Source organism: Crocodylus siamensis, chromosome 5 (assembly GCF_052110815.1).
Source record: "Crocodylus siamensis isolate JL-2025a chromosome 5, ASM5211081v1, whole genome shotgun sequence".
Taxonomy (NCBI): Eukaryota; Metazoa; Chordata; order Crocodylia; family Crocodylidae; genus Crocodylus; species Crocodylus siamensis.
Window position 1 is genome coordinate 78,572,113 of NC_143399.1, and position 27,868 is coordinate 78,599,980.

General features: G+C 41.3%; 1 protein-coding gene across 1 annotated transcript in view; it reads left to right on the plus strand.

The window, feature by feature from the left end:
* RECK (reversion inducing cysteine rich protein with kazal motifs) overlaps nt 1–27,868 on the plus strand; it is a 118,931-nt gene that overhangs the window by 49,212 nt on the left and 41,851 nt on the right. Inside the window, exons 6-12 of the mRNA XM_090049344.1 lie at nt 14–61; nt 17,752–17,785; nt 19,802–19,999; nt 20,549–20,816; nt 22,007–22,186; nt 23,939–24,151; nt 25,403–25,539. Of these exons, the coding sequence (XP_089905470.1) occupies nt 14–61; nt 17,752–17,785; nt 19,802–19,999; nt 20,549–20,816; nt 22,007–22,186; nt 23,939–24,151; nt 25,403–25,539 (1,078 nt within the window). The remainder of the gene's footprint in view (nt 1–13; nt 62–17,751; nt 17,786–19,801; nt 20,000–20,548; nt 20,817–22,006; nt 22,187–23,938; nt 24,152–25,402; nt 25,540–27,868) is intronic.

Below are 27,868 nucleotides of genomic sequence, written 5' to 3' on the forward strand. Positions count from 1 at the left end.
TAACTGATTTCAGGCTTCTTCGAAGAATGACATCCTGAAAATTTGCAGAAAAGAATATGAGGTAAACATACTTTAAATTACAACATTCATGTGTTCTATATAATCATGCTTATTACCATAAGAATCTGTTGTCTTTATGTATTTTTATATGTACTGTTATTGTTCAGTGGTACAAGGGTGTTTCAGAAACAAACAGCAAAACAGCTGCCCATGCTGCATATCTGCAAGAAAGTGGGAAACTACACAGCAGTGGGGAGCATTGGTGGGTGCATTTGACAATGCTGCCATCCCTTTAGGCTGAACCTGCATGTGATGCTAGTGAGCACATTGACAGCTGCATGGCCACATTGTCTGTGTGTACAAAAGAAGAACAGTGTTCTGACATTTGATTTCTGTGTGCCAAAGATCTGCTGTCTGGTGAAATTCACCATTGGATTGTGGCACAATATAGTGAGAACTGTATGGCTCAATGGAAGGTGTATAAGTGGGTGGAGAAGTTCAGAAACAGCTGCATGTCCATACTGGATGAACCCCAGGTGGCATGCCACAGCATAGCCACAGGGGAGGAAAACGTTGCCGAGGTTGACAGCGCAATGCATGTAAGCAGACAAGTAGTATTCCTGAGCTAGTGGGGGCAACAGGTAAATGCTTTCAGGATCCATGCCATTTTGTATGGTCACTTGAATTACCTGGAAGTATGTGCCCATTGGGTGCCAAAGCAACTGTTGCATGTGCATCAAAAAAGACAGTGTGTGGAAATGTATCCCCAGCCTCTGCAAGATGTATGGGATGAAGGTGAGGGGTTCCTCTTGTGCATCATTACCAGGAACGATGCCTGGGTCTACCATTACAATCCTGAGCAAAAAGCAGAGCACACAGTGAAAATGCACATCATTGCCACCACCCATTGGACAGTGGTAACCAACCTTTTTATGGTGAAGATTACTTTTCGGCACTCCAGGATCTACCACCCCCCCCGCCCCTCCGCCTCCCGGACAAGCTGCCCAGGTTTTGACCCCACTCGCTGAGTGCAGCCTGGGTGGCTGGGGGCATAGGTCAGCCCAGCCATGTGCGTCCTGCTGCTCCCAATTGTGGAGCCTCTGACAGGCTGAGATCGACTGTCAGAGGCTTCGCAATTGACCAGTTGATCAAGTGACCACTGACATAGGACCACTCCTTGTCCACTTCATGGAGGTCACAGTCAATAGCAACACCCACTGCCACAACTGCCCTACAGTCCCGACCTTGCACTAAGTGATTATCACTTGCTTGGGCTATGAAGGAGGCTCTTTGTGGGTGCATATTTGCCAGTGGTGCAACTTCTGATGCCAGAGTCACAGCAACCAAAAAGCTTATTTGAGGACAGTATCAAGAAATTTCTAACTCGCTGGAATAGTTGTATTACAAAGCAAAACAACTACGTAAAGGAGTGATGTGGTTCAGAAAACTATTTTTGCACACAAAATGGTTTTATTTAGAAATTGCTGCTAGTTTCTGAAACATCCTCTTAAATTACCTTTTCTGTGTAATTATTCCATTCTTAGAAACTGGACCATGGCTATTCTCTTTGGCTCAAAAAACCCTTCTTTAATGGAGATGAAAGTTTAATGGCATATCTGTTCTGCTGAGAGTAAACAAATACTCATTTTCCTAAAAGTATTTTAACACACGTTGTTAGATGCTCCACTTTAATATAGGGTTTGCCTGGGGGAAAAAAAAAAGTTGTTTTGCACTAATCACTTAAGTGGTTTTTCTAGAATTTGTTTCTGAATGACTTGGGTAACTGCAATGTTGCTGTAGACATCAGGAGTAATTTTAAATTCTTTTTAATGTGTACAGTTATGTTTAGAAGGTAAAATGTGATGGTAGTTTTATAATTCTGCCTCCAGAATTTGTTCATTTCCATACATGAAAATTAAAAGGCTATTCTTTATATCTATATATGTTCTACTTTTGAAAGAAAAGGGATTATCTGAGACTGTCTTTCTTTTCTTTTCTTTTCTTTTCCAAATTGAAGCCCAAGATGTTTTTTCTTCCAGAATTTAGCAGGCCTACATAAATTACCTTCTTATCATTATTTTGGCAATCAACAATACAAAATCTTATTCTTTTGAATAGGGAGCAAATAGGACATTTATTTTACATAGTCTCCAGAAAACATTGTTTCGACTAAATACAACACTGCTCTTTTTTTTTTTTTTTTTTTTATTTGAGGAAAAAAAAACTTTGCAAATCATCAGTGCTGGAATTATCATAGTTTGAGTTCTCTTATGAATTAACCTTTAAGTAGCTCTTTCTCTTTCACTGCTATTTTATACTATGCTGTCCACATCTGTAACCTTTTCCTCTGTTACGCTGGTATGTTTCCTTCTCTTTTTCTGGGTTTCTGCATTGCTGTAGGAAGTTGACCAATTTGTGTTGAAGGAGAGCAGGAGAGGAAAGGTAAGACATTTAAAAATGACAACAAAGTGGTGAAATAACCCCTCCCCTCATTACTAAGAATAGTTTATTTATTTCTTATTTTCCCATGTTTGGCTTGAATTACATAACACGGTTTCCTCACCGATATCTTTGTAGTTGGACAGAAAATATTCTATTTGTTCAAGTTCACAACATTTTTATAGAGGAAAAAGTGGGGAGTTCTGGAAGGGAAGGAATCAGCAAAGGTCAGACAAGATGGAAAAAAAAGCAAGTAAGCCTATATTAACAATGAACTGTGCATTTAAATGAAGAATCTGGTATGACAGTTCTGCAGTAATTACAAATTTTGTCACCAATCTATATCTGAATTCAGCCCTACCAGAATCGGTGGTAAGATTTATTTTTTGATGCTGGAGAGGTAAAATGTTTTGCTTTTTTTGTTTTTGTGGTACCTTTTATTGGAGAAATGTTATAGTTGGGGGAGAGGTTTGGTAAGCTTTTAGGCACATACTACTCTTGTCCCTAGGTTATACAAGACACAAGCATGCTTCACAAAAGTGGGACTGAGATGTTCTATAAACTGCTTGTTCTCCTCAGGTAGTACGTGCTATCTCCTATCTTTGAGGCATTGTCTGTTTTCTTTTTAAAATTTTCCTTGATGCTCTGCTAACGTACTATTCCTATTTAGCTTTCTAAGGGGCTGTTGGACTTGTTCCTACTTTAACATTGATTTTTATACCAGAAATCAGTTGCAGGAGGAACAGAACACTTGAGAAAATAGTGCCTAAATAAAATCCAAATCTCTGATTAATTTTATAAACATGAGATTTGTAACAGTTCATGCTACACAAGACAAATACTTCATGTGCTATATGCATCGCTGCATCTGTTTTTACATGTGATGTATTGATAACGTTTCTTGTACTGCAAAGAAAGTTCAGAATTAAATTGTAACATATTTCAGTGCTGATTCTCTTTTCATCAGATCTGCTCTCAGATTTTATTGTGGTTTCATGTATGTGAGGTTTGTAGACTTAAGTAAATTAATTAAATAAAGCTGAGGAACTTAAGTACAGGAGGATAAAATTATAATTAATACCCTCTCTTCAGATTTCCATCAATTATTACATGATATCAGTATATAATGTAATCACCAGCTACCTTTTAGGTACAATTAGATACTTTATGTACCAAAGGTACTAACCACTAGTGTTTTCAGCAACCAGCAGAAGTTTGGGGTTAAGGAGCTAGAGTTTCCTGTCATTTTCCCACTCAGACAAGTAGTTGTGAAGAATGAGGTTAGACTGCAAGGATAGAACACAGTATTTGGGGGAGAAAACAGCAGAGGGGTCACGTAAGATGAAGATGCCTTAAATCATTTTTTGTGAGTTGGTGTCAAAGCAGATTCACTTAGCCCCAGTGACACGTTTTTATGCGACTTACTGGAGATACTCCATAAATGCCCCAGATCAGCTTACCCTGAAAAATATATGAAGCATATGTAGATCTTGTTTTGGATTTGGACATCCTTTTTGTGAATTTGTTGTGTGGATTCATAAAGTTTTTTTCCCATTGCTTTCAAAATTAAAGTACTACTGTAACGATCAAATATTTTTCTGTTTAAAAAGTCTTGCATAGTATTTTGTAAAGTTTAAAATTGCTATCTGAATATTTATAAAAAAAAAAAATGTGAATGAGGTACACATTTACCAACTTTTTTCCATTAGTGTTTTCTTTCTTTTCCGTTATCTTCCTTTTTAACTCCTTTTTATGAATTTTTATCATCCTCTTTCTTGCTGTTGTGTGTCTGAGCTCTTTTTCTCCTCCATAGTTTCATAGTTGGTAGGGTCAGAAGGGACATGAGCAGATCATCAAGTCCGACCCCCTGCCATGGGCAGGAAAGAATGCTGGGGTCAAATGAGCCTGGCTAAGTGTCTATCTAGCTTCCTTTTGAAGACCCCCAGGGTAGGAGCGAGCACCACTTCCCTTGGAAGTTGGTTCCAGATCCTTGCTGCCCTGACTCTAAAGTAGTGCCTCCTGATGTCTAGCCTGAATCTACTCTCAGTCAACTTATGGTCGTTATGCCTTGTTACTCCTGGTAGTGCTCGGGGGAACAGGGACTCTCCCATTGCCTACTGGTCCCCCTTGGCCAGTTTGCAGATGGCCACCAGATCCCCTCTCGGCCTTCTGTTGTGGAGGCTGAACAGGTTCAGGTCCCATAGCCTCTGCTGGTAGGGCCTGCCCTGCTGCCTCCTGATCATGTGAGTGGCCCTTCTCTGGAGCCTCTCCATGTTGTCCACATCCCACCTGAAGCGCGGTGCCAAGAACTGGATGCAGAACTCCAACTGCGGCCTGACCAGCGTCACATAGAGGGGGAGGATCCCTCCTTGGATCTGCTTGTGATGCATCTGTGGATGCATGACAAGCTGCGGTTAGCCTTCCTGACTGCACCCCCACATTGGCAGCCCATGTTCATTTTGGAATCAATGATGACTCTAAGATCCTTTTCTGTCTCTGTGCTGACAAGAAGGGAGTTCCCCAGCCTGTAGGTATGCTGCTGGTTCTTCCTCCCCAGGTGCATCATCTTGCACTTGTCAGTATTGAAACCCATCCTGTTTTCATCTGCCCACCCCTGTAACCTGTCCAGATCTAGTTGCAGCCTGTTCCTGTCCTCCAGCATGCCCACTTCTCCCCACATCTTAGCGTCATCCGTGAATTTGAACAGGGTGCTTTTCACCCCCTCATTTCCCCCCCACCATTGTCCCCTCGTTCCCCCTCATCCAAGTGGCTGCTGAAGATGTTGAACAGTGCGGGCCTGAGGACGGAGCCCTGGGGGACCCCACTGCCCACATCCCTTCAAGTTGAAAAAGACCCATCCACCACCACTCTCTGGGTGCGGCCCTCCAGCCAATTTGCAACCCATCTCACTGTGTAGGCATCAACGGCACAGTCACCTAATTTTTTAATGAGAATGGGGTGAGAGACAGCGTCAAAGGCCTTCCTAAAGTCCAGAAGGACTACATCCACCATGACACTTGCATCCAAGGTTTTTGTGACTTGGTCATAGGAGTTCACCAGGTTGGTCTGACTGGACCTGCCTCGAATGAACCCATGTTGGTTGCCCTAAGCATGATCTCCCCTGCTGGTCGCTCGCAGATGTGGTTCAAGTAGGAACCTTCAGTGTGCCACTTCTTAAGAGGAGTCTTATGGATCTAAATCTGTTTTCCCATTACTCCATTTCATTCTTTCTCTGAAGGAGGCTTTTACTTTCAAATGTAAGAACCCAGATTCACACACATGTAGACCACTGTAACTGACCTTTACAGTAAGTAGCTTCTCTGACATTTTTGCTGAAGGTGGTTATTGGATCCCGCTAAGGCCAGTTGATTTTCCTTTTGGTTTCCTGTGGCATTACAGCACATTAAGGGAAGCTGAAGTAACTAATTTTAGAGGGTAAGAGGAATTTAGGTGTTATTTTTATGTAAAGAACCCCTTTATTTTCTGACATTGTTCATAGTTGTTCAGAATACGCAAAAAATGAATTGTTTTGTATTGGGGCTGGCAAGCTATGTAATTTATTGGTCAATTGACCACCTGTTATTTGGCTGCAAAAAAGTCAAATATTCCATGAAGGTGAGAGTGCCATTGTACTGTTTTTATTGCCGACCCTTTTTATTGCATTATATTGTCATCTGTTAAGGAAGGGCAGGAATGAAGGCTTCTTGCCCCCTTAATACTATAGGAGTCAGCCCCTTCTCTTCCTCCCCACACAGGCCTGCCCTGCTTTTCTCCAGCCTCCTACCCCTTTCCATTGTGTGTGGATGCGGAAACTCCTCTCTGCTGAGGAAAGAACTAAACCCAGCAGCATAGAAAAGCTTCTCCAAGTTGCCATCTGCTGTGACTGCAGACATCTCCAAATGGAAATGCAAACACCAGTATTCTTGAAGAGTTGGCCTGCTACCTACATAGCATAACCACATTTTTTTTAAATGGGCTCTTGTCTTTTGTAGTTGTTACTTGAGTTTTATTTCTGTGGGGTTTGGTGGGGGTTTTTAAAAAAATTTTATAGCTGTTTGGCCTGACCTTGGGTTTTGGGGGTAAAAGCCATGGAAAAGAAGAACTGTTGAGTCTTGAATATCATTTATGATTACATTTACCTAATATTGGTAGGTATAAAAATTTCTTGCAATCTTTTAGAATTTAATTTTATTATTTCACAATAAGTTATTTGTTTAATTGGCAAAAACAGCTAACCTACTGAAGATTAGAGCCTTTCTCTTCATTTGTTTTAATAAGAGAGTGCTCAAAATATATGATCATTATTTGACAATATTTTATTATATTTTTTTGATCAGTCAAATACCCAAACCTATTCTTAATTGGTTAGGTTCTACATACAAAATTTTTGCAATCTGGCTGAAGGCCCCATGTCAGAAATGCAGAAAGCTTGTATTTTACAAGCTAAAAGACAGCTTTTCTATGGCTTGCTTATGTAAGTAACTATACCAACTTAAAGTAAATGTAACATAGATACAAGAGATGCACCAATATATTGGTTGCATATTGAATTAGCACCGATAAAAGGAACATTAACATTATTGGCAATCTGCTGTTTCTTGGGCGGTGTAGCCAGTAATGTCACTGATAAGTGTTGCACGTATGTGCACAGATGCTGCGTACATGTGGCCAGGAATGCAGCCCAGCAGTTTAGAGAACAGTGTCTGGTCAGTAAGTCTGTGGGAGGGAAGGGATGTCGGGGGGGACAGATTGAGGCCCTCATGGTGAGTGAGGTGAGGTAGGGCTCTGCCCATCCAGGGCAGTGAATGCGACCCCAGGGCTGGAAGCAAGATGGACCTGTAGGCGGCTTGTCCAGGGGGTGTGGGAGGGTGGAGAAGGGGCACGGCAAGGGCTGGGTGGCTCCTTGTCACTGTGTGCACCCCCAGGGGAGGCATGGGGGGGGCATGTGTCCCCCCAGATTTGTGCACAGTGTGAAGACAGGCTGCCTGATGTGGGCTTGGGGCCAGGGTCTGTGCCAACCTCTTCCTGGTGGGGGGGACTGGGCTGGGGCTGCGCTCGAGGCAGGTGGGGGTGGGCAGTAGTGGCACTGGGAGGGGTGGCTATGGGGAATTTTGGGGTGGCCGTAGCCTACCTTGTAGCCACCCTTCCCAGTGCTGCCGCTGGCTGCCCCACTCAAAACCCATTCCTCCCGTTGGGAAGAGGTTGGTGCAACCATAGCCTGCAGCGGGCAGATCACCCTTGCCACATGCACAAATCCATGGGGCACATGCCCCCCAGGCTTCCCCTGGGGGTATGTGCAGCAGTGGGCGGCTGTCCGCCTTCACTCCCCCCCTCACCCCCCATACCTTCAGGCGAGCCATCCGCAGGTCTGTCCTGATTCTGGCCCCTGGTCATGTTCACTGCTGTGAATTGGCAGTGCCTGCTCTAGCCCTGGTCCTTGCCTCCCTCTATCACTGTGAAGGGCCTTGATCTGCCCCTCCATGCCACTTCACCCACACAGACTTACCGGTCAGATGCCGCTCTTCAAGTTGCAAGGCTGCATTGGATGATATGGCTTGTTAATGATAAACACCCATTGGTATTGGCCAAGGAAATCTTTATTGGTGCACCTGTAGTAGACACCATGATAGTGATCAGTAGGGATACAGGTTTTCTCTGATTTAAAAAAATCCTCAGTTTTCAGAAAAACAAAAACAAAAAAACACCCAAATCCACATTTTCCCATGATTTAAATGAAATGCCACTTGTGTGTATGTGTGTAGTAGTGTTTCATTTTAATCATGGACAAATGTGGATTTGAGGTTACTTTTTTTTAACTGTAACTTGGGGATTTTTTTTAAATCAGAGAAAACCAGGATCTTACCTGTGAGTTTCAATACTAGAGTACAGAAGTGATTCTGTTAAAAAGGTAACTGTAGCAGGCTACATGCCTCAGGGGTTGTAGCCCAGCCACAGGTGTTAAGAAGATTATTGCAGAGGTTTAGGGTAGCTGATGAGAATAATTGACTGCTGCAGAGGAAGTTAAAATCTCCCAGGGAAGAGAGCTAGGGGGGGAGAGAAAAGACTGCGTGGCTAGAGGCTGCAGTGTCAAGCCAGGATACTCTTTCAGGGCTCGGAAAAAAATGCAGGGTGCCAGTTAACCCTTAATTGTTTATGTATTTATTTGGTTGCTGATTGATGGTTTATGTTGTATCGTCTGGGGCAAGTATGCCTACTGTAATAAAGATTGTTATATGAACTGACAACCTGCTACAGAAACTCTTTTACCTACTGTTTTGAATTTAAGACACATATGACAACAGTCTTGAAGGGAAAACGTGTTCATTATGTAAAAGTCTTCTAATACAAATGAATCCTTTCTTTTTTTTTGTTTTTTTTGTTTTTTTAAATGTTGACCATGACAACTTTACTAAGCCGTTACCTGCAGCTGATGAGCTCCAAAAAGAGCGAAACCAGTTAGGTCCTGCAGTACTGGCCAAAAAAAAGATTTAAAGAGTTTCTGATAGTACATGGAGAGATTTGGTAGGGCACGATAGGGGAAATAAGGCACTTTCTCTGCAGAATAAAACTTACTTATATTTGTAATTGTTTAGCTCAGCTGTTTTTATCAATAGAGACCTTTTTATGAAACAAAAGGAGTATCTTTGGCTGCTTACAGACATAGATTCAGAGAAGTTTAAGGCTGGAAGGGACCACATGAGATCAGTGGGTCCAGGCTTCCTGCTGTGGGCAGGAAAGACTGCTGGGGCCAAATAACCCCAGTAAGTTGTGCGTCCAGTCTTCTTTAAAAGATCTCCAGGGTGGGTGCCTGCATCCCCCTCCACCCCCGGGAGTCTATCCCAGAGTCTGGTCACATGAACTGTGAAGAAGTTTTTCCTTATATCCAGTCTGAAACCTTCTTCTAGGAGTTTAACTGTTGCTCCTGGTTTTCCCCTGGGGTGCTTTGGTGAATAGTTATTTGCCTAGCCCCTGATGCTCACCCCTGATATATTTATAAACTGCCACCAAATCCCCCCAAAGTCTTCTCTTTTCTAGGCTAAACAGTCCCTTACCTGTCAGCCTTTCCTTGTACAGCTTGCCTTTTTAGGCGTCTAATCATACAAGTGGCTTTTATCTGGACTCGCATCCTTTTTGGAGTGTGGCACCCAGAACTGGACACAGTACTCCAGTTGTGGCCTCACCAATGCCGAGTAGAGCGGGAGAATAATTTTCTTAGTTTTGCTTGACATGCACCAGTTGATACATACCAGCATATTGTTTGTTCTGCTAACTGTAGCATCAAACTGGTGGCTCCTATTCATTTTATGACCCCCAGGTTTCTTTTGGATGTGGTGCTAGCTAGCATAGCCCCAGTGAGCCTGTAAGTTTGTTGCAGATTTTTCCTCACCAGATGGAGCACATTTTTCCTTGCCAGATGGAGCACTTCTCAGTGTTGAACATAAAGCCTAAGTATAGACAGTCGGAAAGCCCGAGGCTGAATTCATTCAGTCTTTGCAGGTTAGTCTAAATTGCGGAGATTAAATTAAGAAACAACTGGACATGCATTCAATTTTGATTTAGGAAATGCTGCCACATGCCTGCAGTTGCTCTGGCCAGAAGCTGGGGGGGTGGTGCCAGAACACAGCACTCTGGCACATAGCCAGCATGGGCTGTGTGTTCGCTTTTTCTTCCTGCTGCCCCTGAGCTCTCCAGGGTTTGCAGTCCAGAATCACAGCAGCAGAACTCTGCAGGGTTGCTCATCACTTCCTCTTCCTGTTTCCAGATGCCTCTGGGATTTGTAGTCCACAGTCACAGCCAGCAGTAACTTTCAGTAAGTTTAGCAGGGCAAGGCAGCTCTAAACTTGGGGGGAAGGGAGGTTAACCCCCCTCCCTGGCCCCAGACCCCAGTTGAGGTTTGCAGGGGGGGGGGCAGTCCCTGCTTCCTTCCCCCCTCAACCCTTCTCTGCTGGAAAGCATGCTGGGGGACTCTGCTTTAACTTGAAACCAGGAAGGGGTGGGACAGAAGTTTCATAAATTAGTTTGATCCAAATCTGTTAAGTCTGATACTACATTCGACCAAGTTTATCTTAAACCAGTTTCAGCCATTTTGTAACTGGTTAATTTGCACTGAACTTTTGTTCTGTTACAGGTTTAAACCAGTTGCTAATGACTTAACCAGTTTACACGCAACTTCTATCCCTATCCAAAAACAAAATGGCACTTGACTTCAAACTCCATGTGCCTCTACACTGAGCCCCAGTGCATGCTAAGAAGATGCATTGCATTATTTGGACCTGGCTCGCCCAACACCTCTATATATTGGGCACTTCAATGGGGCTTTTTGGGCCCTTTTCATAGATTTCATAGATGTTAGGTCTGGAAGGGACCTTAAAGATCAAGTCCAGCCCCCTGCTTGGCCAGAAAGTCGGCTATGGTCAAAGGATCCCAGCAAGATGAGCATCCAAATGGTTCTTGAATAAGTCCAGAGTAGGTGCCTGCGCCATTTCTGGAGGGAGTCTATTCCAGGCCTTGGGGGCTCAGACAGTAAAGAAATTTTTCCTTATGTCCAGTCTAAAACGGTCTTGGAGGAGTTTAGGACCATTAGTCCTTGTTATCTGTTGGGGTACTCTGGTGAACAGACATTCCTCCAGATCCTGATGCACCCCACTTATGTACTTTTATCTAATAGCTGATTGAATCAGCTATTAGATAAAGTTCCAAAAAGCCCCACTAAAATGCTCGAACTATACAGATGCATCAGAGCTAGGTCAAACTAATGCACTGCTGCTTCCGGTAAAATGCTTTTTTGGTTTTTTTCCCCGCCCTCCCGACACCTGTCAGCAGCCATTGTTACTGATCTTGTATGCTTTTGGTGAATCTTAGTCCTCCCATCGGATGTTGTTATGCTATGTTGATGGAAAGTATTGCAGTTTCATTTTTATGCCCTTAAAGGAAAAATGTAGAAAAACTGAAATGGAAGCATAATTTTTTTTTTCAAACTGAATATATATTTTTCATTTTTTCAAATTGAGGTTTTCCAGTCTAGGCATTTATACATATGCTGGCTGGTGGGGGGGGGTGGGGTATGCTTTAATTAGAGTGGCTCTGAGAGCCACTTTAATTAAAGTGCCCAGAGCATCACATGCATCAGAATCCCCGTGCTGAAAAATGGCAGTGGGGGCACTTTAACTAAAGCTATCAAATGAGCTCCGGCTGCCATTTTTCAGTGTGGGAATGCTGAAGTTGATTAATTAACTCTGACTATTAATTTCAGTATAGATTAATCGAGTCTGTTCCCTGACACTGTAATTACAGCACATCGGAGTATCTTCGCTACACATGGATGGGGCGCCCTCTGTAACTATTTCATATGTTCTCCGTAAATTGAAAATGGAGACTCAATTTTCTTTGTATACTTTCTCATTTTCCTGATCAGATCAGGGGATTTAGTTCATCCTAAATGAGGTACTTCCTATTAGGTTTTTATGCTCCTTCTTCTTGTGTCATCTTTTTTTCTTTTCTTTTTCCATCTACAGTAAAAGTTCTGTTAACCAGCATCTTACAAGACAGGATGCTCAATTAACTGGCATGCTGGCTTGTAAGATAAAGTGAAACCATAAGTGCTCACCGTGGCACTTCCGGTTTGTCAAGCCCCTGTGGCCCGGGGCAAAGCAGCCTGCACTGCTGAGCCCCCATGACCTGGGGACATAACAGACTGTGCAGGGCTGTGTGGGGCCTGCCTCCCTGCGGGCCGCGCAGAAGGGGTGGCGATGCCGCAGGAGGAACGGTGGGATGCCCCAGACGCAGCGGGAGAAGTGGTGGCTCGGGTCACTCAGTTAACCAGCATATTTTGTTATCCAGCATCCCCCATTCCAGGGGGGTGCTGGATAACAGAGCTTTTACTGTATGTCTGTATGCTATGCTTTCCTTTGCCTTCAAACATTTCCCTCTAAGACTTTGCTGTTATCATCAAACTTTAATAGTGTTTATATGATACATGGGGATTAGGAAGGATGGCTGTGATGTCAGAAAAGTTGTCTGATTGCAACTGAAGTATTATTTGCGATTGCTGATGGTGAGCTTGTTTCTAATCAGTTACTACAAAATCCATGCTTAATAGCTCTTCTAAACCAAGTGACAATGGTTGGAACATGGTCAGCTTAATTTAAAAATAATGCAGTTCAGCTTGTAACCATGTGGCAACTTCTATGACATCATAAATGTATTTCTACATCTGTTCCTTCCATGTGGATTAATTGCTTGTATAAGTGCTTTTCTGGGAAACTGGATGTTCAACTCCCAGCTGCAGACAGAGCAATTCCATTGCTTCATGGGGCAATATACTTTGTGACGCTCTTGTTTCCCAGAATGTGGGAAGGAAGGAGAATTATCCCACCTGGTTACATGGACAAGGTGTTTTGTGTGTCTTGTGAGGGGAAAAAAAAGGGTGCTTACCTAGTTATATGAAGTCAACCATACACTAGTATAGGTCTTTTGCAGGGAAAAAATATGAGCAGCTGCCATGGTTATCAAAAAGAATTCTGCTATCTTGTGTATGAGCCAACCGTGAGTCTAAATTATTACAAATAATGAAAATTTATTGTGTGGATGGAATCTAAAAGTTCTAAAGGACCTATTCTCCTGACAATTTTATTACCTTATTGTAACCTATTTGTAAGAGTGTTGGTTTGTGTGAATGACGTTCCCTAGCCAAGGCTACCTGATTAGTTTGCAGTGCCCACTTAAGGGTAGTTCCAGAGTGCTGCACCTCGGTGCCCTGGGTATGGAGCAACGTATGAGATCCATTGGTCTTTCTGCACTCACAATAAGCGTAAAGAAGTTTCAAATACACAATGACAGTCTTGACACTTCAGTAGCAACCACTGCTCTGCTTTCACTTTGTATCTATAGGATGATGATTCAACCTACATGCACCCCCTTACAAGTTCTGTGCTTCGTTAGCTCCCTTGCTTGGTTTTGTGAAGGACATAAAGATGCAGGATTTGAACTGAAACGGATGTAAAATTTGCCATTCACAAGGCTGAAATGAAGAGTGATGGTACAGCATTAGTTTGTAGGGAATTTTGTATCAGCAGTGATGAAAAGGAAACCTATGGAGGCAGTAGGAGCTGCTCCAGTGTACTTGGGACTGAATATTAAAACTAACAATAGTTAAACTTTTGGGCTAGGGACATAAATTACATACAAACCAGTATAAGGGATCAGAAACTGGTTCAGATCTGTAACACAACAGAAGTTCAGTGCACATAAACCACTTTCAAAGTGGCCAAAACCTGTTTAAGATCAACTTGGATGGATGTAGTATCAGACTTAATTGATTTAGGTTAAATCGGTTTATTGAACTGCAAAGATTGAATTGATTCAGCCTCAGGCTTTTTTGACTCTCTGTACTTAGTTTAGGAATGGAGAGTGAAATTAAAACTTGGATGGTATCAGTCATTTTTATGTTGCTATAATATTCAGTAAAACTGACAGGCTTTTGAATTTTTATATAGTTTACATATATTGCTTTGAATAGATCTCTTTGGTAACTTATGGGGCTTGTTTGGATTGTTGATAAATTTCTTATCTAGTAGTTATCAAGAATTCATGAAGTTAATTTATGATGACCATTTTGAGGTAAGAATTGTGCTTCTCTTGGTGATACTGTAAAATAACTGCATCATCTAGTTTTATTTACACAATAAATGTATTTCTGACCATGGGGAGAAGAAACAGACTTTTGCCACTATAAAGTAAAATATAAGAACTGTCTTCCAAGTCAAAGTCCAGCCTCTGACTGTTAATTTCAACATTGAGGAATAAATGTCAGAATTGAACTGTTCTGCTAGGTTGTAGAAAATACAATGGGAAAAAATGTTTGGACTTGCAGCTCAGGCCTCAGCATGAAATAACATTGTTAAGGAAGATTTATATAGAAACCATAATGCTTGATCTTGGAAATCATAGTAAGTAAATATCAGGTTTCTGGACCTCTCAGTTCAGTTTGTAACTTGTTTTGTTCATGATCCTAGTGGAACAATCCAGATATACGTACTTCCTGCTGGTAGTTAGCAGGGATCTCTGATTCCCCCTCCCCCCCCCATATGCCCCCTCCCCTGCACAGACTTACCTGAAGGGCTCTGCTTTCTATGCTGCTAGGCTGTGCTCTTGTAAATCAGTTAATGTATTCAATCAGCCGATACACCTGGTGAATAATTGGCTATTGGTATCGGCCAAGAAAATCTTTATTGATGCACCCCTACTGTATTCCATTTTTCTAAATTTGAGAAATAAGCTCTTGTTCAGCCAGTTTGAAAAGAGAATCCTGCATCTTCCCAGGACGTTGCATGTCAGCTTAACAAGGTAAGGATCTAGAGACTAGATGGCTGTACTGTAATGTGGATACATAAGTGATTGGATCATCATGCTTAATGAGTAGTCATCAATGGCTAAATGTCTAGCTGGGAGGAGGCATCGAGTGGGGTTCCACAGGGGTCTGTTCTGGGTCTGCTACTGTTTAATATCTTCATTAGTGATTTGGATGGTGGGATTGATTTGTGCATGACACCATCTTTGGTGGAGTCGCAGACACTCTGGAGGTTAGGGCTAGGTTCCAGAATGACCTGGATAGACTGGAAGAATGGTCCCTGATCAACCAGATGAGATTCAGCAAGGACAAATGCAAAGACTTGCACTTACGACTGAATACTTGCATGTACAAATACAGACTGGGGGATGATTGGCTGGGCTCCACTGCTGCAGGGAAAGACCTGGGGTTAGAGTGGACCAGAATATGAGCCAACATGGACCAGAATATGAGCCAACAGTGTACTCTCGCGCAAAAAAAAAAAAAAAAAAAAAGCCAAGTGCATACTGCGTTGCATTAACAGGAGTGTCACTTTCAAATCAAGAGAAGTGATTCTTCTGCTCTGTTCAGCACTGATGAGATTTCACCTGGAGCACTGTGTCCTGTTTTGGGCCCCATGCTTCAAGAAGGATATGGACAGATTGGAGAGAATCAGCACAGAGTGATAAGAGTGATTAGGGGCCTGGGAAGCAAGACTTATAAGGAAAGGCTGAACGACCAAGGACAATTTAGTTTGGAGAAGAGAAGACTGAGGGGGGATTTGATAATCACCTTTCAGGTATTTGAAAACTGTTAGGGTGAAGATGGTCTTTTCTCTGTGGCCGTAGGGAACAGGACTAGGAACAATGGCCTTGAGCCACAGCAGAGGCAACTAGGTTGGTATATTAGGAGGAACTTTCTAATTATGAGGGCAGTCAAGCATTGGAACAAATTACCTAGGGAAACTGTGGAATATCTATTCTTGAAAATTTTCAAGGAGCAGGTTGGACAGATCCTTGGCTGGAAAATCCTGCCTTGAGCGGAAGACTGGATTAAATGACTCTCTGAGGTCTCTCCTAGCCCTACTTTTCTATGATCCTGTGATGAATGGTGTTAGTATGATGGTCAGGGAGGAGATAATAGACGCGCATTCTTATATTAAGTCCATAATTTTTTCAGAATCAGTGTAGTTTACAAATTTCATAAAATGAGCAGCAGCAAACCACCACAGAAAGCCATTGGTTCAGAAAGGATGCCTCCTTTTGCAGGTCCAACTTTCAGAAAAGCTGTAAATTCCTTCTTATGCCATTTTCTCTTTGCTTAGATAGAGTATGTTCAGTGAGCCTTCTTTGTGTTGTAAAAGATTCATACTTTAATTAGAACAGTTTTACCAGAGACTGAATTCCAAGCGGTCTGAATTGTGCAATTTGCGGGATCCTTCATTTTTATCTTGTAAGGTTGCAACAATTCTTGTTGTTGGGATATACTGTGCAGGGATTTTAATCATATGGTTTAACGCTTGCAGAGCAGAAATTCTGCAAAAAGGGATTGGAGAAATTTTTAGATGAAAGGGGCACCAATAAATATTGAGCCACAGGAATTAGGGGTACAGTCATTGAACCAGAACTTATTGGATCTTAAATGCTGGAAGCTGCAGGTGAGAGAGGAACAGTGTGGGGAAAACCTCTGGTCATACCTAGTTCACTTTCCCTTTCAGCATCCACTCTGCCACTGTGTGATACAGGATACTGGGCAAGATGGACCTATGGTCTGATTCAATAAATGGCAATTCTTATGTTTCTCTACTTTTTTGTCTAAATCATTTTATGTATAACCATGCAGAACTTCATTTTACAATGTTCTTCAGGAAAAAAAGTGAACTTTGTAATAAATTGACGTCATAGTGAATGATATTGGGACCCAGTGAGGGAGTGGGCCCTTTCCTATGCTTGTGTTTTAATATGTTCATATTTGAATGAACAATGCAGAGTGAAGAAATCAGTGTCTTGACAAGTTATTTCTTTTGCTGGCTTCATTTGCATCCCTTCAGTTCCAAGTACTTGATATTTGTCATCAACATCAAGGTTTTTTTTTGCCTGATAACTTTATTTTGTAATTAGTAAAATTAATACATCATGTGGTTTTCATTAAGGAGTTCTGGTGTTCAGTCAGTTTAAGAATTCAAGGTCTGTAGAAGCAGCAGATGAATAGATGGATAGAATTAAGCATCTTCTGTGTTTTTTCTAATTTTTCCACTGTGGTGGAATTGATTTTTGCTGGGCTTCCAATATTCTTGGACCCCTTTATCCTCCAATCTATCTACCCATGTCTGTTTCTCAGAGTTGGTTAAAATCTGCCCTTCTTGAGGTCTTTTATTCTTGTTTTGCTAGACTCATCCCTTCCCTTTCTTAGAATCTTGATCATAGCATGTTATGATCACTTCTTCCCAAGTTTCTTATCACATTCACATTTACAACCAATTCTTTCTTATTGGTCATATATACCTGTGTCTTTTTTTCATTTGGTGAAAATCTCCAGCTTTTTGTACTTCCTTTTGCCTTCCAGGGTTATGATTTGCTAAGGGCCATATACAAGTTGAACTCCCACTGATTTCTAATGGAATCTCAACTGTAACCATTAACGCTTTATGTTTGTACATCTTCATTTTATCTTTGCAGTAGTTCATAAAGATCTCTCTAGCTACTTGATTAAGTTCATGAGAAATATATATATATATATATATATATATATATATAAAAATAAATAAATAAATAAATAAATAAAAGAATTTGTGGTGATAAATGGTCTTTTACACATCCTCTTTCATTTATGGAAAATGAAAACTTGTTTTCATTTGTTTATTAGATAGAATTTAAGAGTATTTTTTTTACTATTTTTAACAAAGTGGTATTCATAAAATGTTAATAAATTGCCAAATTTAAATTTGTTTTCACTAATTATTTTATATTTTGTTTTGTTTTCAGAATGCACTTTTTAGTTGTATTAATAGAAATGAAAGTAAGTATATTTTTTACGGTTGTATTTATTAATATTTATATTTTTCTCCATTTTTATTTTCTTTGTCTGTGTGTCTTCCTCTCCTCTTCTCCCACATGAGAAGTTAGCATAAGCATGTATTTATAATCCATGAGTAGTTCCTCAGAAATTATATGGACTATTCATGTAACTAAAATAAAATCTTAAGGGTTTGCAGGATTATGTTATCCTCCGGCCCCATTCGTGTGTGTCGCCCCCCCACCCCCCCATGTTCCTCTCCACCCCCTGCGGCTGGCCTCATGGGTCCCTTCCCCCACTGCTCCCAGTGCGGCCCCGTACATCCCCCCCCGCCCCGTCAATCCACCCCATTTTGCCAGCAGCTTCCAGGAAGAGGGGGAAGGGGAGCTTGCACGCAGTAGCAGCCACCAACACCTGGCAGCACATAACTTGCATTCCTCCCTCCCTCCCTGCCTGCTGCCTTCCCCTCTCTGCTGGCTGTTGCAGGGGGGAGATGCGGCAGCAGTAGGGGGGCACTGTCATAAGAAACCCCTCCTTCCCATTCCCTCTCCCCTCCTTCCCTCCCTTCCTCCCCTCTTCTCTGCCACTGCTGCCTCCCCCTCCCTGCCAGCTGCTGTTGGGGGTGGTGGTGGCTCCCTCGCCCCCTCTCTCTGCAGTGCTCTGGGCCCTCGCAGCCAATTGGTGCACACCCTCTCAGCGGTGCATGCACATTTGGTCCAGAGCATTATGGATAGAGACACAGATGGACACACTAAGGCTTTTATTATGTTAAAATTTAGATACATATGTGTATATCTCTTTTATTGTCTCTGATTTATTTTGAGGTACCTATGAATGCTTGCTTAGAAGTTAATTGTTTACTTTATTTCTTCCTGTTTTATTTAAAGTAAAAAAAAAAAACAATTAAACAACAAGCAGTGGTGAAACTGATCAACCAAAATATTTTCATGTTGCAGATGTCTTGATAGAAAAATTTATGCAGCAGGAAAAGGATTTCATAGATTTCATAGACATTAGGGCTGGAAGGGACCTCGGGAGATCGAGTCCAGCCCCCTGCCCAAAGGGCAGGAAGTCAGCTGGGGTCATAGGATCCCAGCAAGATAAGCATCCAATTTACTCTTGAAGGTGTTCAATGTAGGTGCTTGAACCACCTCCGCTGGCAGACTGTTCCAGACCTTGGGGGCTCGGACAGTAAAGAAATTCTTCCTTATGTCCAGCCTGAAACGGTCTTGCAGGAGTTTGTGACCGTTCGACCTCGTCATCCCTTGGGGCGCTCTGGTGAACAAACGTTCCCCCAGATCCTGGTGTTCACCCCTGATAAACTTATAGGTGGCCATCAGATCACCCCTGAGCCTGCGCTTTTCCAGGCTAAAGAGTCCCATGGCTCTCAGCCTGTCATCGTAAGATCTGTTTTCCTGACCTCTGATCATGCGCATGGCTCTCCTCTGGACTCTCTCAAGCTTCTCCACATCCTTTTTGAATTGTGGAGGGGAAGAATAAATGTCACATAAAAATTACACAATAATTTTCAGGAAGTGTCTGTATTTAATTATGTGAATTTTATTCCTTTGCTTTTGAATTAGAGGTCAGGTGCTATTTTGAGTATTTTTATTTTATAAACATAAAATTTATAAATTATAACTTTCATTTATGTTGTATTTAAGTTATACCATGGGGCACATATGACTGTATTCAAGATTTTATATATATATATATACATACACACATACATTTCATGAAAGCACTTTTGCATTCAGGTCTGGCTGCAGAGGTTGCTAAGCAAAACAGAAAATATTGGCCTCATTTGCCTGCTGTAAGGACACGCATTCTTACAGTTGCAATGTTTTTAGTGTTGCTGATAAGAAGTTGTTTTTTTCTTTCTAATACTGGCTTTCCAATATTAGCTTGGCTATCGGTCAAGTCTATAAGTGAATTGTGCTATAAAATATATATGGTCTGTGTTTCTATGTTCAGGATACATAATTCTGTTTTTCCTTTTTCTTTTTTTCTGTTTTTTAGTGGGATCAGTTTGCTGCAGTTATGCAGGTCATCATACAAACTGCCGAGAATATTGTCAAGCAATTTTCCGGACAGATTCCTCCCCTGGTCCTTCACAAATTAAAGCAGTTGAAAATTACTGTGCTGCTATTAGCCCTCAGTTAATACACTGTGTGAATAACTACACACAATCATATCCAATGAGAAATCCTACAGATAGTAAGTAAAGAAGCTTAAGTTTTCCATAAACTTCATAATCAGAGAAGTAATGCATCGAAAATGTTTTGTATAGAATCTAATATACAATGATAATTTTTGGGAGGTTTTTATTGATAGTTATGATATATTTATTAATACCCTAACCCAGGGACAGGCAATTATTTCAGGAGGAGGGCCACTTACTGAGTTTTGGCAAGCCATCGGGGCCGCATGACAGGCAGCCGGGGCAGATAAATATAAATTTTCTAAATTTTTTAGGGGCCTCACAGGCCAGACAGGATGGTCTGGTGGGCCGCATCTAGCCCGTGAGCCGCATTTTGCCTGCCCCTGCCATAACCACTTCTTTTTTTCCTTTGACAGTTCTATCAGTTAGCATTTAAAATGAAAAAAATGTTTGTCATTGCTCTTGATTTTATTATAGAAGTTGAAGTATATTATTATTTTTTATAGAAGTGTTATTATATTTTAATGGAAAGCAAAACTGTGGTGTATTTTGTTGCCATTATGCCGGTCAATAGTAGATCATTTTTACTTTTGTTTGGATATTAGGTTTGTACTGCTGTGACAGAGCAGAAGATTATGTCTGCCAGACTGCTTGTAAAAGGATTCTAATGTCAATGAAAACAGAACTTGAAATTGTTGATGGACTTATAGAAGGCTGCAAAACGATGCCTCTGCCTCAGGATCCCCTCTGGCAATGTTTTCTTGAGAGTTCAAGGTCTGTTCACCCTGGAGTCACTGTGCATCCTCCTCCTTCAACAGGCCTTGATGGGGCTAAATTGCATTGCTGTTCTAAAGCAAATACTTCCACTTGTAGGTCAGTATCTTTATGGTTTTCATCAGTGAAATACAGCTGTTCAGTGGTTTATGACAGGGATGCAGAACCCCTGGCCTGTGGGCCACATCCAGCCTGTGAAGCCATGGCATCTGGCCTGTAGGGCTCCCCTTAAGTTGGGAAATTTGCCAGAGGAGGGGCAGTGGCAATTAATAGCTCCACTCCTCCTCTGCTGCCAAATTCCTAAAACCTGCATGGCTGAATCAGGGCCACATTGCACCTCCACCCCCAAGACTGCACTCCTCCCTCCCTCCCCCACCCCAATCCCCCAAGCTCTTCTGCACCATGTGGCTGGATCCAGTCCAGTGGCTGGATCCAGTCCAGTGGCTGGACCAGACACTGCCCATCCAGCTAATGGGGTGAAAAGGTTGGGCACCATTGTTTTATGGTATATAAATCACTAAAAATGCATAATCAGTTGTAATGTTTCAAGTGTGTACTGTGCTTGATAGCTAAATCATCGAATGAGAGAAAATATACTTTGTAACCTTAAAATCTATCAAATACTGAGCAGGCTGTGAATTCCATCTTCAAATTTACAGTTGGCAATTATCCAAGCTAAAAACTGTTTTGTAAATATTTGTCATAATCAAGGCAGTTAAGTATATAGAAAGTAACATGATTACAAGCAGTCGAGCTAAAATTCATTTTGGAAGTCTGGAAGGGTCTTCCTGGGCCATCAGGTCCAGTCCCCTGCATTCACAGGTGCTTGTTAACCAAAGGAATCCCCAAAAGCAGCTGTTCAAACCCTCACCTACAAGTACAAGGAACAAAATCTGAAACAGTACATCTTGGGTAAAATCAGAGGTGACAAGGAACCTACCATCCATCCATAAAAGTGGGTAGGGGAATGCTAGCCTTAAATTTAATGTTTAGCTTCTTGCAAAGTTTGGCAGAATTATTTTGCATTGGATGTACCTGTTTCAAATTTTTAATTTTCCTTCATGACCATCTAGAGATTTACTCATTTCTTTGTGACTGATGGCTGAGGTTCTAGAGAACAGCTTGGGGGTCTGTCTTCATTCTCATATTGGTTCCAGGCCTTCAGCGGGTCCAAAATGCAAAACTTCCATTAATTTATACTTTTATGATTAAAGCCAGCTGTTTTTTGGTGTAAAACTTCTGAATGATTGCTTTTCTTTTCATTTGATTGACTTTGTTTGTTTGTTCAGGGAACTATGCACTAAATTGTATAGCACAAGCTGGGGCAATTCACAGAGTTGGCAAGAATTTGATCGCTTTTGTGAGTATAACCCAGTTGAAGTTTCCATGTTGACCTGTTTAGCAGATGTACGAGAACCTTGTCAGCTGGGCTGTAGAAATCTAACTTACTGCACTAATTTTAATAACAGGTAGGAGAGATGCACTAAATATTTTATAAAGGAATTCCTGTACTTTGAGTAAAAATGTTTTTTCCAGACTTATAATCTACATATAGTCTTTTTCCCATAAGTAGTTTTGTAATACAAGGGTGATTTTTTTAACATACTTTTCTTATGAACTTTTTTTAAAAACACGTTAAATTTTAATAACTTAAAAAAATACAAAAGCATATTTCCAAGAGACATGTTAAATATTATTATAATGAGACTGACTGAAATAAAAATTCACATTTATTGGAAAAGCTTGCCATTCGGTAGAGTATTTTTGTTTCTTTATCATGCAGGATGATAAAAAAATAATTGCTGCCTCAACAAACTTGTAATTGATTTAGTTATATATCTACTTCTGGGAATACAGTTGCCAAAACTGTCTTTAAAATTAATTGCAGCTCCACTTGTGCTAAAGGAAAACCTAGAATTTTACAGTTCTGGTTTTGATTTTTTTTTTTAAGTTGGTATGGGATGTTGTGTATTTTGAAATACTATTTAAACCAGTTTGACGCTTATAGATGGTTGTTGGAATGTTGTGTTGTGAAATCAGGGGGACAGGTTCCACACCCCTTCTTAATAATATGAGCCTGAAATGCATATTTGCTGCTTCCTGGGCAAGTCAGGTATTAGATGTATAAAAAGGAGATTGTTCAGCTCTGGTTGCTAATACCTCCTGGTAATGGATATTTGTCCAGCTGCAGTGTTTTTTAAATTGGGTATATATGTAACCACATACCTGCCCAATCGGTGCATAGTGTACTACACATGCTCAGTATACATGCATGCTTCTGCATAGATCTAGGTTGTAGGGCTGTGCAAAGCTTCAGTCCCAAATTTGATTTGGTGGAGATTTGGCCTGATTTGGTGGCTGAATCTCCGAATCAAAATTGAATCAGGGGACCCTTTAGTCTCTCTGAATCGAATTGTAGCTATCCGAATCGGTTGAGATATTCGGAAAGATTTGGCGATTTGGACATAGACACAGCTTTAAATGTTTTTTGTACACATTACTAGGTAGCAGGTGGCTCATGAATGCTGGGGTGCATGGAGTACCTTACAGAAGTGCAGGGCCCCCCCCAGCGCACTCCCCGGCAGACCCAGAAGCGGACCAGAAGTACTTCCAGTCCACTTCCGAGTTTGCTGCCAAGCACGTGAAGGGCCCCCCCACACTCCTGTGGGACGCTCCATGTGCCCCAGCATCGCAGCTTTCACAAGCTGGGCTGGTACCTTGAGGTATGTAGAAAAAACATTTAAAGCCGTGTCTGTTTCCAAATCGCTGATTCTTTGAATAAGCATCCAATGTTCAGATTCTGATTCGGCTGAAATGAATCGGGGACAGTGATCCGAATCAACTAATCGAATCGCTGTCCCTGATTCGGGCTGAATCTGAATCAAATAGGGCCCGCTTTTGCACACCTCTACTACACTGCCTTAGTAATAGTAAGTAATAGAAATGCCAGCTATATGCAAATACCAAGAAGCCCACTTCAGTGGCTGGAAAACCACCATTCAGATGTACAAAGGGTAATAAAATTCTACTCTTAATGCTCTTATTTTATTAGATTTTTCAAATCATTTAAAACTTTTCCTGTGGAAGGCTTGTGTGTGATTTGTCTTTGTTATGTATCTTTAGTAATATAAATCAAAATTGTAGAGCATATATTGCATACAGTAAATCTTAACTTCTTGGTATATAAATTAACATGCTACATATCCATTGATTTCTTTAAGACCAACAGAACTTTTTAGAAGCTGCAATACTCAGTCAGACCAAGGAGCTATGAATGACATGAAGCTTTGGGAGAAAGGAAGTATTAAGATGCCATTTATAAATATTCCTGTTCTTGATATTAAAAAATGCCAGCCGGAAATGTGGAAGGCAATTGCTTGCTCACTGCAGATTAAACCTTGTCATAGCAAATCTAGAGGAAGTATTATCTGCAAGTAAGTACATTTAAAAGTCATTTTCATAGATGCTGTTTATGGTTTACTTGTGAACTAAAAAGTACTTTGTAAGATTTTGGTAAGACAAATACAGACACACAAAAAATATGATCTTGCACATTTGATATTCCTTACAATGAAGTTAGTACAAGTTCCCCATAAATGGAGAAATCTTATTGTAAAGTCTTTTTTCAGGGTGTGTACCCTGCTTTACATATGTAAATAGACAAGACAGGAAAAAAGCTGGAAAGTGAGTAGAGGAATTTGTTCAAGGTCCTTCCTACAGCTGGAATAATATCTAGATCTGACTCAAGTTTCCTGTAAACTAAAATATTCTGGCCCTCTTTTCTTGACCTATTTTTTTGCATTATTCCTGAAGAGCTAACAATTTTATTGATGTCCGTGGTGCTTGAAAAGGGTAAAAAAATTGTTCCTCATACCTAAATTTAATTTATCAAATATGTATTCTATTTTTCATTTTCACTCTTGCAGCAGGAATTGCAATCAGATACAGAAAAAGTAATTAACCTTTTCTTTTTTTTTTCTCTTTCCGTTTGTTCATGTGATTTTTAGATGCTCATCTTTTTTCTCTGAAATATATGGTACTCTTTTTTTTTTCCTCTTCTTTTCCTCTTTATTTTCTTTCCTGCTTCTAGTTTTCCTCTCGTCAGCATTGGCTGTCCCCATCCATTTTCTCCTTCACAATAAATTCCTTTACATTTAGATTTCTCACTCCTTTTTCCTGGTTTTTCTCATATTACATGTATTAATTGCTCTTTAGTTTTGCTCATTTTCTTTGAGAGAGCACAGTTTATACCTGCTGTACAAAGAATATGGTGGTATCATTTAGTACCATGCCCAGTCAAAATGCTGTTATCTTGAGTCTTCCTATTTTCATCCTTTTATGCGACACCTCTAGACTATAGGAATGGAGTTGAGGGTGGACCTCACTAACAGTGAAGAGGAAAGCCTCTTTTTTCTGATATGACGGCTCAGAGTCCCACATCCTTGGTTTTATTTTTTGGGTTTTTTTAATGGTACATTTGTGAAACAACCATGTTCAGAATTGATGTTTCAGCACTAAGTTCCTGTAAAACCTAGATTTGTACTGTAAACATGGTTGCCTGTGCACTTGTATGTGGTTACCTGTTTAAAGAATTGAGGGGAAATATGTGTTTCTTTTAAAATAAATAACTTTCTTATGTTTGCCTCAAGTAGTATGCATGTGATATGTATTTATTATTTCTGAAGATCAGATTGTGTGGAAATTCTCAAGAAATGTGGAGATCAAAGTAAATTTCCTGAAGGCCACACGGCTGAAAGCATTTGTGAACTCTTATCTCCAATGGATGACTTGGAGAGCTGTATTCCTTTAGACACATACCTGAGTAAGTACTGAAATATCTGAGTATTACAGAACCTAGACACTTTGCAGGCTTAGGTTTACCTTCCTACGAAGATGAGGTTTTGTGAATTTTAACCTCTTTGGGCACTTACACATGTGGGGAGCCTGCTCCAATGCACTGGAAATCCAGTGTGTTGGAGCAGACTCGATTAATCAAGTTTGCTGGAGCGTGCAAGTATGTGTGCTCTGGCAGCCTCGCGCATGGTGTGCATCAGCAGCGCAATGTGCCTCTGCCCTGAGAAAATGGCGGCGGTGCTCTTTGAAATGAAACAAATTTGATGTGCTTTAGTTCAAAGTGCACGACCACAGTTTCCCAGCACGGAGGTGTGCTGCACCACTCATGCATGTGGCACACGGGTGCTTTTAATTAGCACGGAACGCTAATTAAAAGTGCCTGGCGCTGCATTGGGAATGCATATACAAATGTCCTAAGATGCTCCTGTTGTTTGCTGCAGCTTTTATTTCAGAGGCCATGAAGAGAACTACTGATGAGCTTTAACTGATTAGAGAAGCAGCACCTTGCAAAGTGAAAGCCTTGGCAAACAGTTAGTGACAAGTTTTTAATTTGGTAACCTGCTTCAAACTAAGCAGATTGCTGAATTAAGTGAACTGTCTGCATGTAAATGATCAGGGTTCTACTGTAATAGATTAGAAAGTAGAATGCCTTTGAACTGAAAGCTGGAATTTCATTAAAGAAAAAATTGCTATCAGATGGAATTGTCGTGCTGAAAATATTTATCTAATATTTTTCAACCAAAATCTCCATGTGGTGTGAATTTTCATGACTCCACTGGGTTCCTGCTTCTCCTTGTATTATACTGTTGTATAAGTGGAACCACTTTGATTTATCCCAGCTGAGTTCTGGGCCATCAAATATTAATGTTTATGTTTTAAAAGTAATAATTTTGTTTTGTTTGAAGAAGGTGATTTATGTATCAGAATAGCTTGCCTCCCAACCAAAAATACCAAGAAACAAGAAAACATCGTATGTAACCTCAATTTTTTCCTTGCAGAGTAAAAGATTGATAGAACTTTCCTTGGAAGAATAGATCACAAATAAGTGTCTGATTTTTGTATAAAACTGTAAAATAGAGCACAGCTTTTTAACTTGCAAAATCACTCTTGTCTAATATATAAAGTAATCTTGTGTTTTAATGTACATAGTTATAGTAACAAAAAAATTAAAGCTACCTATTTAATGTTGACTAAGATCTTTATTGGATTTTAAAATAATGGCACAATTGGCATCTGTGGAATTTTATGATCCATGCCAGACATGCATGGCAGGACATACACTGTGTAGGATGGGTCATAAAATTCCTCAGATCCCAGTTGTGTGACTGTTGCAACCCAGGGCTGCCCCAGCCAGATCCCCAGAGATTATATAAGGGGTGGCTGTGTCCCAGACCTGCCCTGTTTCCAATCCCATTGCTTAGCTGAGCATCAGGGTCAGGCACAGGGCAGTTCTGTGTTCCCTTTTGGGACCCAGAAATCTCTTTAGCCTGATCCCTGGGGATCCATTTGGGGGTAGCCCTGTCCCAAGCCAATGGCAACTTTCAGCTGATTGGAGCAGCCCCAGGTCTGGGATATACAATGCGAAGATCTTTTGAATTATGGATCTTCTGAATTATGGATGTGTCTACGTGTCGCCCTGTGGTGATGTAGTGATCACATTGGTCTACTCATGATAGGCAGCTTCATTACTGTAGCAGCACACTCCCCTGTTTTAGCATGCCGCTATGGTGATGTAGCGGCAAAATCTACCTTCTAACTTTCTGGAAGTACTAAACCATGGCACCGTACTAACATTGCTGTATGACAAGGTATAGACACGCCCTATATGTGGAACGCTCTTGTGGTGCTCTATGTCAAGGAGCAATACATATCCTCTGCCAGCAGAATGGGGTCAGAGGAGGGGCAAGCTGAAGTGCTCTGGGTCAAGATACAAGGGGGGCTCTGGGTCAAGATACAAGAGGGATTTAACGGTGGGGTCTATTACAGACCCCCCAACCAAGGGGAGGAGCTGGATTGGGAAGTTTTGGGCCAGCTTGCAGAGGCACTTAAGGCAAGGAATGTAGTTGTCGTGGGTGACTTCAGTTACCCAGACATCTGCTGGGAGGAACAGTCAGCCAGGTCGGACCGTTCCAGGAGGTTCCTGGCCGAGATACAGGACCTCCACTTAATTCAGGAGGTGCACAGCCCCACCAGAGGAAATGCCCTGTTGGACCTGGTCCTGGCCACAGGCAACGACCTAGTAAGGGGCCTCCAGGTCCTTGACCACCTGGGTGACAATGATCATCGCTTGTTGGAAT